This window comes from Myxine glutinosa, chromosome 11, assembly GCF_964187855.1.
Source record: "Myxine glutinosa chromosome 11, kmMyxGlut1.1, whole genome shotgun sequence".
Lineage (NCBI taxonomy): Eukaryota > Metazoa > Chordata > Myxini > Myxiniformes > Myxinidae > Myxine > Myxine glutinosa.
In genome coordinates, this window is record NC_136271.1 from 101,014,121 (window position 1) to 101,030,830 (window position 16,710).

A 16,710-nucleotide genomic window follows, 5' to 3' on the forward strand; every position below is an offset into this window, starting at 1 on the left:
GTCGATCGCTGAACTAACACCAGGGGGGTTGACTCAGCCTGTCATCCTTCCGAGGTCGGCTAATTGCGTACCAGTTCACTGGTAATTCCCTGTTTGTCGTTAAAGGCGGCAAAAAGGGTTGGCAGCAGGAAGGGCATCCGGCCGTAAAACATTGCTTCAAAAAGGGGACCAAAAAACAACAACAACCACGGTTCCCGAAAAAGGCCAACCCCCGCTTTGCGGGGAAAAATGGCCTCTAAAGGTGGTTATTTACTTTTATTTTTATTTACATTTTGTAGTCCATTGTATAATTTAAATAAACATAAATGCAAATTTCGCATGTGGAAAAAGTAAGTACACCCCAACATTTATGACTACTTCAAATACCTAAAATTAGAATCAGGTGCACCAGCTCAGGTGCAAATGATTAGAACATCATTAGAGAGGATCTTGGAGGAACCTGTCTTATTTAAACCTCAGACATTTCGTTTGGTTTGCTCTTTGTTGTTGAAGTGTGCGGTGTCACCATGCCGAGATCAAAAGAGCTCTCTGAGGCCTTTAGAAAGAAGGTTATAGATGCCTACGAGTCTGGGAAAGGATTAAAAAAGATCTCCAAACAATTTGAAATCAATCATTCGACTGTCTGGAAGATCATCGACAAGTGGAGAAGATTCGAAACAACTGCCAACTTGTTCAGGCCAAGCCGCCCCAGCAAGTTCAGCCCGAGAGCAGACCACAAGATGCTGAAAAAAGTCTCTAAGGACCCCCAGAATGTCATCACGTGACCTACAGGTAGCTCTTGTCACTGTTGATGTCAAAGTACACGAGTCTACCATTAGAAAGAGGCTGCACAAATTTGATCTATTACATGGGAGATGTGCCAGGAGGAAACCTTTGCTGTCCAGAAAGAACATCAGGGCAAGACTAAAGTTTGCCAATGAACACCTAGGCAAAGACCAGCACTTCTGGAACAATATGCTCTGGACAGATGAGTCAAAGGTAGAGCTATTTGGCCACAGTACCAGAAGACATGTTTGGCAAAAACCAAAGACAGCATTTGACCACAAGAACCTGATACCAACTGTAAAGCATGGTGGTGGAAATATTATGGTTTGGGGCAGCTTTGCTGCATCAGGGCCTGGGCAGCCTCCCATCAGAGAATCCACTATGAATTCTTCATTGTACCAGAGGGTGCTTGAGGATAATGTGAGGCCATCTGTAGGAAAGTTGAAGCTCAACCGAAGGTGGACCTTGCAACATGACAATGAACCTAAACATACCAGTAAATCCACCAAGGAATGGCTGAAAAGAAAGAAATGGAGGGTTCTGTAATGGCCAAGTCAAAGCCTGGATCTAAATCCTATCGAGATGTTGTGGGGGGGATTTGAAACGAGCTGTGCATGCAAGAAACCCCTCAAACATCGCACAGCTGAAAGAATTCTGCATGGAGGAGTGGGCAAAAATTTCTCCCAGTCGATGTCAAAGAATGGTAGACAGTTATAAGAAACGCCTACTTGAGGTTGTTTCTGCCAAAGGGGGCAATACCACCTATTAGAGCCAAGGGTGTACTTTTTTTTTCTTTTTGTATACTGAATCGAGACTCGTGAAAGAGCTAAAATTACTTTTTCCACATGCGAAATTTGCATTGATATTTATTTAAATTATACAATGGACTACAAAATGTAAATGTTTCATGATATTTGTTATATTATATCACCTTTATCTATCAATATTGTTGAAATGAAGATCAAATAGCTGTATGTTGAAATATGTTGAAAAAGTCAAAACTTTACATGGGGTGTCCTTACTTTTTCACGTGACTGTAGATCTGAACACGCATCCTCATTGGTGGGGAAAAACCTCCTTGGCAGAGAAAACCTCCCTTGGGGAGGGGGGCAAAGGAATTGGCTACAACATCCATCGTGTGACCCTTAGTCCTGTCAAGTTTGGTTGAGATTGGATAAATAACGATAAATATAATAAACGATAAATATAGTAATTTAATTAGAAATAAATTTAATATTTAATTTAATTTTAATTTATTAAAATATTTAATTTTTAATGTTAATATTTAATTAATTTAATTTAATAAATCTATATAATAATAGTGTAAGGACTCGACTTTGTTATCCCTTTTACGCCGCACCCAGTGACCCGATGCCCACGGCACTAATGGATTTACGATCTACGAACCGCGCTCTTTGTTTATCACGTACAGCCATACTCGAAAAATCTGAATTAGCCGACGTTGGGGCCCAAAAGCATCCGATTAACTGCCGATACGACGCCATCTTACGACGCCATCGTATTGGCGTCTGCTGGGCAAAGGCGAAGCAAGCCGTCCGCTGATTGGACAGGCGAAGGCGAAAGCAAGCTGTCCACTGAGTGGACAATCCAGAGCATGCATTTGTGCCGGTGTCGGCGATCGTTGTTCATATACGCACTCTTCATTCTCATCTTTCTTCCTAACTCTTACTCGGACAAGCAAATCCCCTATGCCATCCATAATGGTACACTCTATCCATACACCACATCCTCCCTTCCATGGATGTTCCACGGGTTTCGGCTAGTTTAATAATAATTTAACAATAAAATAATCATATAAATAAATTATATAATAAATATAATAAACGATAAATAAATATAATTTGATAAATATATCGCGGTCAAAAATCGTCAGACAGACAGATACCAAATTGTGTATTTTAGTATGATAATGAAAGCAGATACTACTATATATATATATATATATATATATATATATATATATATATATATATATATATATATATATTTACATATATTATATATAAACATATATTATATATATACATAAATACACAAACACATCCGATGATGTTTTTCCAATGTGGACAGTGGCATGCATTATACTGCTCAAAATACAGCATGTATGAATTAAACGTTCAAATTGCAATAGCACTTACTTCATCACCGTGATATACACGCTGTACAGGGTCACCAAGATCACGGCTTCCCACCTGTAGACACACTACTTATGAGAGAGAGAATATAACAGTATCAATTAATTATTGTTTTTGTTTTTACAGATGCATAGCCATTTTAACCCCGGGTGTGATTATCAAATGTTACACGAAAAAAGCACGTAAATACGATAGATAGTCAGCTTGAATGTCTCTTGCAAATAAATTACATTTGCATTTATTGCTTTTCTCGTGTTGTGCAGAAGGTGAATTGCCTCATGGACACCGATAATGGGTGTCCTATTTGTGCCGCAAAGCATGGTGGTTACGCTACACTTGAGGTTACAATGATTAAAATCCTGGAATGACACTAGCATAAGAACAAGTCGTTCATTCATTCGGAGGAGCAATGGGTGGGGTATTTCTCACATGGTGTATTAATATCATGTTATTTCACACCATCACGTCAGCACATTCTTCCCAACATTTCAGTCTCTTACAGACAGGTATTAGGCCTTACTGGGTAAGCAAAATTTAGTCAATAGAATATTGTGTCACAAAGCTGAGTCTTAGAGTCTCCCTCTTGCTCACCATAGAGAGGTTGGTAATTTTTATACATCATCAAGGCTCGTGGAAGAGCAAGAACACAGAACAGTAAATGACGTTCACTGGTTCAACAAAAAATAGAAATGAAAATGAATGACAAAAAAGGCACAAAAAGTAGAATCCTAAATATTATTATAATTTTTTTGCTTACAAGATCGAGGCTCGTGTAAGAGCTAACATTAATCACAAAATAAAACGGACACACAAAACATACAAAAAAGGGAGCGGGAGACAAGATGGGGAGAGAGAGGGAAGCACACAAGTACAACAGCAGAGAACAGGGACAACGGAAGATCTGTGGGAGGGAGAGGGCTTGGGGGGAGGAGGCATGGGAGGGGGAGGGGAGTGGGAGAGGTATAAAACACATGGACACAGCTCGGACTTCCAAGAAATAAGTTGGTATTTCCAAAAAGTGTATCTGGGGTGAATTAACGGGGGTAGAAAAGATCAAGGTTTTGGATGGGGGAAGATAAGAGATGGTGGTGAACAGCTGTTTCAAAGACCAGGAGGGAGGAGTGAGATTGAAGAGAATGTGGGAGTTTGTTCCAGAGGCGGGAGTAAAGAGGAATGAAAGAGTGAAGGTGAATAGAGAGTCTTGATTTTGGCAATTTCACCAGACGAGGGCTGCAGGCAGATCTTGTGTGACCTGTAGGAATATTTGGGGGACAGAGCACAGATGGAGCTGGGGGAGCTAGGCAAGAGAGGAGTCGGTAGAAGACAGAAAGACCACTTACCTGCCTGTGGTGAGTGAGTGAAAGGCCCTCACAATCAGCTTCATCGTGGGAGATTCCAATATCAAATCAAAAAATTAATAAAATTTAATCAAATAATAAAAATCAAAATTTGGTAATAAAATCAAATCAAAATTTGGTCTAAAATAAAATGAAATAATCAAATATATCAGCTTTAAATAAGCCTATACAATACAATCATGATGGGTGCACAAAACCCAACAAAACACAGGGGATTATACACACAAAGTATGGATGTTTTTCAAAGTATGAAAAAGCAAGTATGGATTATGTCCGATTATGTCCGACTAACTTGCAATAAGAGAATGGGAAAAAGGAACGGGTTGAAATGGGATTCTAAGCATGAACGGGTCAAAACGTTCGGTGGAATTTCTTCTTTCTTTCCTTCCTTCCATGTAAGTGCTGCTTCATCAGGATGAAGATTACTGTGGGCGGTGCATAGGCACAGGCACTGTGGGCGGTGCAACGCTGGCTTGATTGCTTGATGCCTCAAAAAAAAAAAAACAACTCGGGTTACGTAGTGAACCCAAAACATTGCGATTGCTAATGTGCATATATAATACATCGTGTTTATATGGCTTGGATTGATTCAAATTCCACTGGGCCATAAAGGAATTATCCTATAGTCTGGAAGGCTTAAAGCATGAGGCCTACACGAACTGTGTGTCTCAGAATGCCTGTGACACCGATGGGCTGCAACCTTTCGACATCTGGTGCTTTTAATCGTCTCTGTTGGTCTTTTTCACACTGATGAGAAAAGTTATAGGGAACCCATGGCGATTGTGAATAGTGAATATAACATTTCTGTTTGGAGCAGTTTTACCTCATGTCCCGTGGAGCGTATTATTTAATTATATATGGTGGGGAGGGGGGGGTTGATTATTATTTTCCGAATTATTTTCCGATTTCACTCTGGATTTTGACGTAATTATTTAGACCATGAGTTCCGATCGCAAAAATATTGAATCAAATTTCAAATATCAGCTTTTAATAAACATATTGCCAGGAACCATTCACGCCTTGTCTCACACAGCCAATCAGTGTAACAGGGAGTTGACAAACGGGCAGCCATCCTTGTCATATATATATATATATATGTATACAGTATATATGAGTATAAATATATATGAGTATATATATATATATATATATATATATATATATATATATATATATATATATATATATATATATATATATATATATATATATATATATATATATATATATATATATACAGTGGAACCTTGACTTACGAGTGCCCCAACTTACGAGTTTTTCGAGATATGAGCCGTCGCTCGGGCGGTTTATTGCTTTGAGATGCGAGCCGAGATCTGAGTTACGAGCTTTCGCCACCCGGTCACGTGGTTATCTTGCCGTGCACGTACAGTATCTCTGTCGTATAGCGCTGCATTTTTGTTTTCGCATGTTGGTTATTTTGAGTTTACGCCGCCAGGTGGGTTCCGGTCACGTGGTTATCTTGCCATGCACGTACAGTATCTCTGTCGTATAGCGCTGCATTTTTGTTTTCGCATGTTGGTTATTTTGAGTTTACGCCGCCAGGTGGGTTCCGGTCACGTGGTTATCTTGCCGTGCACGTACAGTATCTCTGTCGTATAGCGCTGCATTTTTGTTTTCGCATGTTGGTTATTTTGAGTTTACGCCGCCAGGTGGGTTCCGGTCACGTGGTTATCTTGCCGTGCACGTACAGTATCTCTGTCGTATAGCGCTGCATTTTTGTTTTCGCATTTTGGTTATTTTGGAAAATTTCATGTTCATGTCGAACATTTCATGTTCATGTTCATGTTTTCATGTTCATGCCATGCCAGGCCACAACTTGTTCAGAGTGCCGGCGATAGCTCGCCTTCTCTTTGTGGAAAACACGGTGAGATCCTTAACATCCAACAACTAATGGGACGCAAACGGGGCGCCCAGTTTAGCGGTACACACATTGATGAATCACCCTGCCTGTGATTCACCCATGACAGGTTATAGCTGGGTCGGGATTCAAACCCAGGCTGGACAGTTTAGACTTTAGAGTCAAGTGTGCGTACCTCCAGTCCAGGCCATCCTGCCAACTTGTATGCTGCATACAGGTGAAATATAAAGCGCGAGATATTTATATATATACTGTATATTTAAAAAAAAATTGGTGTGGTTTTTGGCGGGCTGGAACGGATTAATAGCATTTCAATGCATTTTAATGGGGAAATTTGATTTGAGAAACGAGCAATTTGAGTTACGAGCTCGGTCACAGAACGAATTAAACTCGTAAGTCAAGGTTCCACTGTATATATATATATATATATATATATATATATATATATATATATATATATATATATATATATATATATATATATATATATATATATATATATATATATATATACATATATATATATATATATATATATATATATATATATATATATATATATATATATATATTGTTGTGGTTTTAGAACCCTCACTTTGTAAATAATTCTTGTAAATATTCCATTATTAAAAGGTTAAAGGTCGCACCCTTAATTGGTCCATATGCAACACGTAGGCCACCATAGGAACTTTAGTTATTGCATTAGTATGTGTTTTCGATAAGGCCGTGTTCCCAATAGTTGAATCTGCGTTGCATTAATCAAATAAGATAGGCCCCAGTCGCTCATTTTCCAATCGCTCTCTCCAAACGGCGCCATTATGCGCCCCTACAGACGGTGCCTTGTCCCTCCCAATTCTATTATGCACCTTTTGTTAGGAGCGTTCGCTGCCTCGCTTAGCTTCCGCCCAAGCAACGCCATTAACCATGCAGTCAGCTAGAGGAAAAAGGGGGCGGAACAACAAGAGCAAGGCATGGCCCTGTCAACTCGCCGTCAAGGGCAGAGCCGGTAAGCCCTTACCAGCCAACCAGGGCTGAGGTGAGCTCGCTGGCGGGCGTGGTTTCCAAGCGCGCGCATTGATCTTGAAGCACGTTATATAAGCTCCAGCGCGAGCCTTTTTACAGAGTCGACTCGGGTTGGAGAGGGCGCTTGGTGGGGTCTGGCTGAGAGACGAATCTGCGCAGAGCTCTTTGACGAACTGCTTCGGAAAGCCCTTGTTGAACTTGCGAGAGAGAGAGCGCTTGCTCGATAAACGTATTACGTACGCAGCATCCCAGCCCCTCGATATATGTAAGGTCCGCTCGCGGTCGGCGACACGCGAAGCTGCCTGCCATTCTTTGCCCGCGGAACCGGAGCCTGGACGGAGTCGACCTACCTGGAACCATCTACCTGGACCTTCCCCCCCCCCCCCCCACCAGCTACCATCCCGTGTGAGTGTGTATGTTCGTCTGGGGTCATTAAGTTAAGTCTGTATAGTTAAGCCTGCTCTGTGTCCTGTTTCTTCTTCTGCTTCCTTGTATATTCCTTCCCTTTCTTCTTCTTCTTGATTGTAAATAAATTCACCTGTTCTTCCTATACTCTGGTTTCTTCTTACCCGATCGCTTTAGTCTTTTCTCAATTGAGTACCTGTGGCACGATTTCAGAACCGCTAGAATCTGGTTTAGTCTCTTGGTTAATGGCTCGGATCGCGGATTGCTAACCGCTTGGCAATATTCCATCAATATCCGTGGTTCGGGCGGGAGTTATTTCCCTGCTCGCGGTCGGTGTTGGTAATTAGGTATTTGGGACCAAAATTGACCAATCACCCTACCCAAGACCGACCGGGAGGAGCGTTGTAGCTTCCAGGACTCGGGACGGCCAGCTTAAAAGGGCAAGGGGATTAACGCCCCCCCCCCCCCCCTTGATAAGAGGAGAGCCGACCACCGAATCCGTAACAATATATATATATATATATATATATATACATATATACATATATATATATATATATATATATATATATATATATATATATATTGTTATGAATTTGGTAATGCAACATCTAGAGCTAGGTAGATCTGAATAGGTAGGTATTCGGCTGTCGTGACAGGGACTCTACATGTAATAAGTTATTGATGTTCAGGCGGTTGTCGGGGTAAGATGTATGAGTGTGGATCTACCTGGAGATTCGAGTGTTAAATAGTGAGGGATTAAAGGTAACGCCCCTGTGAGTATCACCTAGTAATCAAACCTTTGTCCTTTATGGCACTGCAAACCACATAAACATTAGTTAGGTCCTTAGCGCAACATTAAATAATTCCCTTTCCCTGACAAGGACTTCGTATTAAATTGACAGGAAACCAGGTCAAAAACACCGCCACAAGTGGCCGCCACCGTGTACACCTCCAAGGCCTACAAACCTGGCCGGCACGTGTTATGCCGGGACCGCAGGGTGGCGGAGGGGGGAGATGTCAGGAGTCGCGGGAGGCTTTGATTGGCTGAGAAGTGCGCCAATGTGACGTCATCGGCCACCAATATAGGCGACGGTCGGACGCCATTTCAGGAGTTCGCGAAGTTGAGTTGAGTTCGTGGCAGACGCAGGCAGGCACCAGTTGAGTTGAGTTCGTGGCAGACGCAGGCAGGCACCAGAGAGTTGAGTCGCAAGTCACACGGAGTTAGTTCGCCAGTTGGAGTTGGAGAGGACACGCCATTTCGGGCAGTCGCAGTCGAGTTCGAGCTTGGCAGTGAGCAATTGAGAAGCGAGTTGGAAGGACGAGACGTGCAGTCCCACCTGCGTTCTCTCCGGTCCTGTCTTCGTGCTTTGTGTGGGGATCGACCTCGTGTGAAGCTGCTGGCTTGCGTTGGGTGCTTTGGAGCGTGGTGCACGGACCTGGTGGGCGGCGAGAGGATCGGAGCCTGGTGGAGCAAGGCCTCGTGGGTGCATCGGGGCCGAGCGGTGCCGGGGTGGACGGCAAACAATACAAGACGACAAAGACAGATAAGCCGAGCTCCTTGTGTACATTTTACAAGACGTGTTATTTTCGTAATTAATCTCCCTCGTTTGTGTTTGCTGTCAGTCGCGTGGGGACGTCCCGATTTAGGTTTATTAGAGTTATTAGATTTACCGGCGGGCTTTTTCACTGGCTTTACTTTTCCTAATAAACCCTTATATTACTTTTTGTACATAATATCTGAACGCAGTTTTCCTGGGTGTTTGATTTTAATAGATAAGGTTGCGGAGCCTTCGCTGCGTCCCGCCATTCCGCGCGTTGGTGTTGAACTTGAGTCCGCCATTGAGTGTTCGCCTCGGGAGTTAAAGTCTCGCAAATCGGTCATCCGTAACTGTGGTGTTAATCACGGTTACGCGACAAGTGGTGTCAGGAGTGTGGGATTTGAACCCGTCGGACAAATTTTTTTTGTCCGCGGCGAGACATCGACACGGTCGGACAAATTTTTTTGTCCGCGGGGCGACATCGACACGGTCGGGCGTACATTGCGCTCGACGTTCGAACGCAAAATTTTTATAGTTGAGGCGGAGAAATTTGATAATCAATTGGGCAAACGGAGCGCGATATCGCGTCTTCGTCAAATTTAAATTGTGTTTCAGGAATTATTAAAATAAATACGCGCGCGGGGAACGACCTTCCGAAAAGCGGATGTCGGAGGTCGACGAGATGGAAGTACGCAGCGAGGCCTCCGTCAGCGTTGGGAGTGAGCCGGAAATAGGGGAGTTTGATGCAGAGGTGAGCCTTGGAACCTCCCTCGTCCCGAGCACCAACTTATGCCCCTCCCCTACCGGGGAGTCGGGAACAAATGGGACGGCCCCGAGAGACGACCAGGCTTTAATGAAATTTTTTAAGGAATTAATGGATGCTCAGAGGGCCGAGGGTGAGCGAAACCTTGCAGAAATTCGGGGAGACATGAGGGCTCAGAGGGAGCAATTGGAGGTAATGAGGGACGAAGCGAGGGCTCGGAGTGAAAAATTGGGGGCAAGGAGGGACGAAGCGAGGGCTCGGAGTGAAAAATTGGGGGTAATGAGGGACGAAGCGAGGGGTACCGGTGAGGGGTTAGACAACGGGATAAAAGAGGTGAAAAATGGGTTAGAGGGGTTAGAAAACAGTATGGAAGGAAAAATTGGGGAAATGGCACAGCAGCTGGGGGCACAGGAGAAGCCAAAGGTGGCAAAAATTGAATCGGAACGGGGGGAAGCTAGATTGGGAACAGGAGAGAGTACGGCCCATGCAGATGTGCACGGGGCTCAGGAGCCGGGAATGGCAAAATTGGGAATTGCACAGGGAATGGCAATTGAAGTAAATGGGGAGACCGCAGGTCCACAGGTGGATGGGGAATGTCCACAGGTGGATGGGGAATGTCCACAGGTGGATGGGGAATGTCCACAGGTGGATGGGGAATGTGTACAGGTAGAGGGGGAATGCCTGCAGGTAAACGTGGAGAGTCCACAGGTGAGCGGGGAAGGAAATTTGGAATGTGAGAGTTGTAATGGGGAATGTTTCCCACATTCTGGCCTGGTTGTTTATCGGGACCGTGTGGATGTCACAACACCCCAACCGGGGGATGAATTTGGAATTGTGCAGCACCAGGGCGGTGGTGCGGAGCAAGAGGGGGTAGAGTTTTTGGGGGTCCATGCGATAGAGCCGGACCGGGTATTTATTGGGGATATTGATCAAAGCCTGGCGGGGCCAGGAATGATTTCTAATGATGAGGATGAGTTGATCCAGCGGCTGGAGACCTGTGACAGTCCCATGGAGGTAGAGCTTGTTCAGGCCCAAAGGAGCCTGGGTGATGAGGTGAGTTGGTCCGAGGAGGTGGTTGGAATGACCGAGGGGACGCTCACTGTACACTGCTATTTGGAAACAGAGGCTCCAAAATTGGACAACCAGTTGGGGGAGTGTGTTGGCTCCGGGCTGGATTTGGATCTTGGAGGATCGGGAGATAGAGCTTCTGGAGATTTGGTCCCTGTAGGGAATTTGGATCAACTGCAGGGAGGGGCAGAACAACCGGTGGTAGAGGTTGTTCCCTGCAGCTGCGGTTTGGCAGTGGGAATGAAAATTTGTAAAATAAAATTTAAAATAAAATTACAATGGGAACTTGATTTGGAGCAGCCATGGTGGGGATTGGTCCCCGGGCTGCGGGATTTGGACATGGAGAGGTCATGGGTGATGACCTCGGGCCAAAGTTGCCCCTTTCAAAATTTGGGTATGCCAGCCAGCTGGGGGGCTGTGATGGCGAGATTTGGACGTGGGGTCCAGCCTTGGGTGTCGAGGTACGAGCTGGGTCCCACGGGGGGTCTGGTGGAGTGTGGCGTCCCTTGTCCATCGGGGCGCCGTCCGAGCTGGTGGCTCGGGCCGGCAGGGTCACCGGACCCTGGTGGGGGTTAAGACCTCCAGGGAGGTCCGAGGTGGGTTCTCAAGCCTGGGATGGCATTTATTGAGGACCACTAGGGGGAGGTGTTGTGGGTCGCGCTTTGGTGGTGGCACTGCGGATGGCCAGCTTGGGCCTGATGTAGTGACCACCCGGGCATGCGACCTGACCCCCTCTCCCTGAGACTTTGGGACAACCAGCATGTGGTGACCTGGCATGGTGGTTGGTCTATGGACGCGGGTCAAACCGAATGGACAGGGATGGAGATAGCCTGCCGGACAACCATTGGGGCATCTGTGGAACGTGATGGTGTGAGTGACCTTCCACAGATGCTCCGTTATGATTTATGGACTCTCGGGTTGGGAAGAGAGCCATGGGGATGTGAATCGGGAGATGTGTAACGCGCCGAGCATATGGGCCATGCTCGGCTGGCATGTGTATGGCAAAGCATCCTTCTTTGGTGAGGTGAGTGAAATGTGACAAATGGTTGGCATGGGTAATCTGTGGGTTAGATGGAAATTTAAGGGTGGATTTTGAAATGCCATGGTGGACACTGTACAGTGACGCCATTATTGATCCAGGTGTGTAGACCAAAGTGTTGGAGGCTGTGATGAAATTAATAGGGTAGCAAGACACAGCTTTCAACTGGTTGCGGGGGCAACTGTGCTGATATTTGGGACGCGGGATGATGGGGATGTAGTTGTGTAGCCTGAGGGTCAACGTGGTGCTGTGCGTGTCCGAGGTGTGTGGACCATGTCTTCTGGGTGGGTCTCCTGGTGGAGCATGGCTGTTGACTGGACCTTGGTGTGGTCAAGTGTGGGTGAGCACTGGGGGGCTGCAGTTCTGTAGTCGGACTGGGGGATGATGGGGAGGTGCAGGGGACGTGGCTGTAGGGATGCCACGCACTGCGACCGTGCCCCCCAGGGCCGAGGTTGTGTGTGCGGTAGTGTGTGTTTTGGCAGCAAGTGCTCACCACATTGGCCAGCTGGGGCTGCTGCAGCTGTGTTCCTCGCAGGGGGGGCCGAAGGATGGATGGTGGGTCGCACCCTTATGGACACTCATGGGCCATGTTGGCGTTTTGACTGCTCACCTTGTCCCGGTGACCCTTGCACGGTAGAGGTGCAGAGCTGTCGTGGCCACAGGTAGTTGTGTAGTGATGATCACCGTTGGATGCGGATCCACATACCTGCCAGTGTAGTGGGGACAAAAGAGAAATTTGGAAGTATTTGGTAGGCCCAATGTGAAATTTTGGGATTGTGAAGGGTGGATGACACTCTTGGACCTGACCAACCTGCAACTACCTGAACTTGAGGTGAGTGTTTTGAGGAGTACTGTCCCAGGCTTCAGGATTTGCTTTGGGAAATTGGGGACATGTAATTTGGAGTTGGGAGGTGAGAGCGAGTGATGACATGGCCGGTGAGGGGATGGAATGGGAGCCACAGTGTCTTGTGGGTGGCGTATGTTTTTGTGTTGTGGTTAGGTGTTTTGATGTGGTCGTGAGAGTGGAACCTGGAGAGTGTGTGATGATTATTGGAGATAATGAGGGGTGATAATTGTGCTTTTGGAAATGTGCTTTTGGGAAGATGTGATGGTTTAAATGTGAACTGGGGGAATTTCACATGTAGCAGGCCATGGCAAGCCTTGTAACACCTTTTACACCATCTATGGAATTGTACTGAATTGTGCTGAGTTGTGTGGAGAATTGAATGGCAGTGGGGGAGGAAGTGTGTTTGGGGACCATGGGTGGGGAAGGTGTGTGTGTCCGCAGGTACAGAGCAAGCTCTGAGGAGCGATGCCTGCGGGCCCCCCTCTGCGGCAATTACCCCTGGCAGCCGGTGGTAACTGGAAATTGGAGCTCGTCGGTGGAGGGTCTGGTTGGGCGCCGCGGGGTGAGGAAGTCCCCCGGTGACCCGTGTTGCTGCGTGAAAGCAGGAGGCAAAGGAGCCTGGTGTGTGTGGAGACCCTCACCGGCGAGGTAACGGCGGAAAGGGGCTGTTGGGCTGTCACGGGGCCAAGAGGTAAAGGGGGGGGGGGGCAATGAATTTGTAAGTCGGTTGACTTGTTTTTGGGACTGCGGGCACCACAGCCTGATGCGCCCCCACCATCTTTTGTGCGGTACCTCCCCGCTGCCTAGTTGAGGAATGCACACACACGTGAATGACATCAATGCCATGGTCCTGCAGGGGGTGTATTGGGAATAAGTGCTTTGTTGATTTTTGCAATGCCTTGATGACCTATGGAATGAGAATTAGTGGTTAAGGGGTCTGTGTAGCATGAATGTGGGCGAAATCCACCGAGCCGTGTCACTCACCTGTAACATCTGGACGGGGCCCGTGGAAATTTAGGGGGATGCATTGGGGATGGCCCCGCAGGTAAGGTTGAGTCTTGTGGCATCCACCGGGGGACGCGGTCTGTAGACCGGGGTATGTACAAAGGTTAGAGTTTTGAGTTTTGGAAAGATGGTTAAGTTTTGTGGTTAAGTTAGTGTTGTGTGTTGTTGTTTCCTCCCTCCACAGGAACAACGAAGAAGATGTACATACTTGCATGATGGTTAAGGGGTTCAGCATGTTAAGGAAGTGTAGGTAGGTAGTCCGACTCACTTCCCACAGCCCTTCCTGATTTATTTCATAGGTTAATTAAGTGTGTGACAGTAAGTGTTAAGGCTGGAATGGTAGCCCTGCGGTGAACCTTGCAGGAGCTACGGTTCCAGGGGGGGGGGCTGTGTTATGAATTTGGTAATGCAACATCTAGAGCTAGGTAGATCTGAATAGGTAGGTATTCGGCTGTCGTGACAGGGACTCTACATGTAATAAGTTATTGATGTTCAGGCGGTTGTCGGGGTAAGATGTATGAGTGTGGATCTACCTGGAGATTCGAGTGTTAAATAGTGAGGGATTAAAGGTAACGCCCCTGTGAGTATCACCTAGTAATCAAACCTTTGTCCTTTATGGCACTGCAAACCACATAAACATTAGTTAGGTCCTTAGCGCAACATTAAATAATTCCCTTTCCCTGACAAGGACTTCGTATTAAATTGACAGGAAACCAGGTCAAAAACACCGCCACAAGTGGCCGCCACCGTGTACACCTCCAAGGCCTACAAACCTGGCCGGCACGTGTTATGCCGGGACCGCAGGGTGGCGGAGGGGGGAGATGTCAGGAGTCGCGGGAGGCTTTGATTGGCTGAGAAGTGCGCCAATGTGACGTCATCGGCCACCAATATAGGCGACGGTCGGACGCCATTTCAGGAGTTCGCGAAGTTGAGTTGAGTTCGTGGCAGACGCAGGCAGGCACCAGTTGAGTTGAGTTCGTGGCAGACGCAGGCAGGCACCAGAGAGTTGAGTCGCAAGTCACACGGAGTTAGTTCGCCAGTTGGAGTTGGAGAGGACACGCCATTTCGGGCAGTCGCAGTCGAGTTCGAGCTTGGCAGTGAGCAATTGAGAAGCGAGTTGGAAGGACGAGACGTGCAGTCCCACCTGCGTTCTCTCCGGTCCTGTCTTCGTGCTTTGTGTGGGGATCGACCTCGTGTGAAGCTGCTGGCTTGCGTTGGGTGCTTTGGAGCGTGGTGCACGGACCTGGTGGGCGGCGAGAGGATCGGAGCCTGGTGGAGCAAGGCCTCGTGGGTGCATCGGGGCCGAGCGGTGCCGGGGTGGACGGCAAACAATACAAGACGACAAAGACAGATAAGCCGAGCTCCTTGTGTACATTTTACAAGACGTGTTATTTTCGTAATTAATCTCCCTCGTTTGTGTTTGCTGTCAGTCGCGTGGGGACGTCCCGATTTAGGTTTATTAGAGTTATTAGATTTACCGGCGGGCTTTTTCACTGGCTTTACTTTTCCTAATAAACCCTTATATTACTTTTTGTACATAATATCTGAACGCAGTTTTCCTGGGTGTTTGATTTTAATAGATAAGGTTGCGGAGCCTTCGCTGTGTCCCGCCATTCCGCGCGTTGGTGTTGAACTTGAGTCCGCCATTGAGTGTTCGCCTCGGGAGTTAAAGTCTCGCAAATCGGTCATCCGTAACTGTGGTGTTAATCACGGTTACGCGACAATATGTATATATATATATATATATATATATATATATATATATATATATATATATATATATATATATATATATATATATATATATATATATATATATGTATATATATGCCGGAATTTATAAATCACTGAGTTTGGCCTCGTGTCATTTTAGGAAAAACTATGTGGAAGCATGTAGTAGGGATAATTTGTAATAACTGAGGACATCAAAACCTATCCACATTAAATCATATCACATCATCCACACCTTCCATCCATGATACACATTTTGCTTAACTACCGTAAGGCCTTGAATTGAATAATTCATTCATACTCACTCAGCACTCTTTCCTTATATTCCCACACATGAGCTTGGAGCTCTCGTCCAAAATCCCAGAAATTAATTTTCTATCCTTGCTGATGGACTATGCCAAAATAATTTTTCTAAGATTTCCTCGAAGTTTTCAGATGTGATTGTTTAATTCAATTGTGCTTTAGTTGAATTGAAAGATCTTGAAACGAAATTCAACTTGGATGCATCATGCCCAAAAATTATAGTTCAAAACTAAGTCAAAGTCAAAGTTCATAGAAAGTTGTCGAAGTCCTGGTGCAAGTTATGGAGAGAAGCATCTCCTTTTGTATTCAGATTTTGCTTCTATTGAATCTCACGTACAACCATTTAAATAACTAAGACATAGACATATTGAATTCATCCAGTAGTTACGAAGGCCCGAAAGGAGTCATATTAATAATAATAATAATAATAATAATAATAATAATAATAATAAAGGAGTCTTATATAGCCCCATCAAGCAGAGTAAACGACCCTCATGGCGCTTTACATTATCATGCGAATGATAATGATAATACCAGCTTTTCCCCAAAACCTTTTTGCAACAGAATTCCTCTCAAGTAATGTGAAAATTATGACTAAGAGGATTCCTTGTTCAGCAAATACATGCATGTAAAGTGTGCAAGCTCCTGTAAGTTTAGTAGTTTACATTATAGATATGTATTTCAATGTGAGACTTACCAGAAAATCTTCTCATCAAGAATAAACTGTCAAAAGAAAACAGAGAAAGATCCATGCAAATCAATTTCAGTAACCTCAACCATTTGAACGACATCTGATCATTCATTCATTCATTCATACACAAACTTGT

The 16,710-nt window shown here is 45.4% G+C and overlaps 1 protein-coding gene across 1 annotated transcript in view; it reads right to left on the minus strand.

The window, feature by feature from the left end:
• The window catches only part of LOC137437069 (sodium/potassium/calcium exchanger 4-like), a 293,744-nt gene that overhangs the window by 48,818 nt on the left and 228,216 nt on the right, over positions 1-16,710 (minus strand). Inside the window, exons 8-9 of the mRNA XM_068131418.2 lie at positions 16,581-16,606; positions 2,925-2,978 (exon numbers count right to left, since the gene is read on the minus strand). Of these exons, the coding sequence (XP_067987519.2) occupies positions 2,925-2,978; positions 16,581-16,606 (80 nt within the window). The remainder of the gene's footprint in view (positions 1-2,924; positions 2,979-16,580; positions 16,607-16,710) is intronic.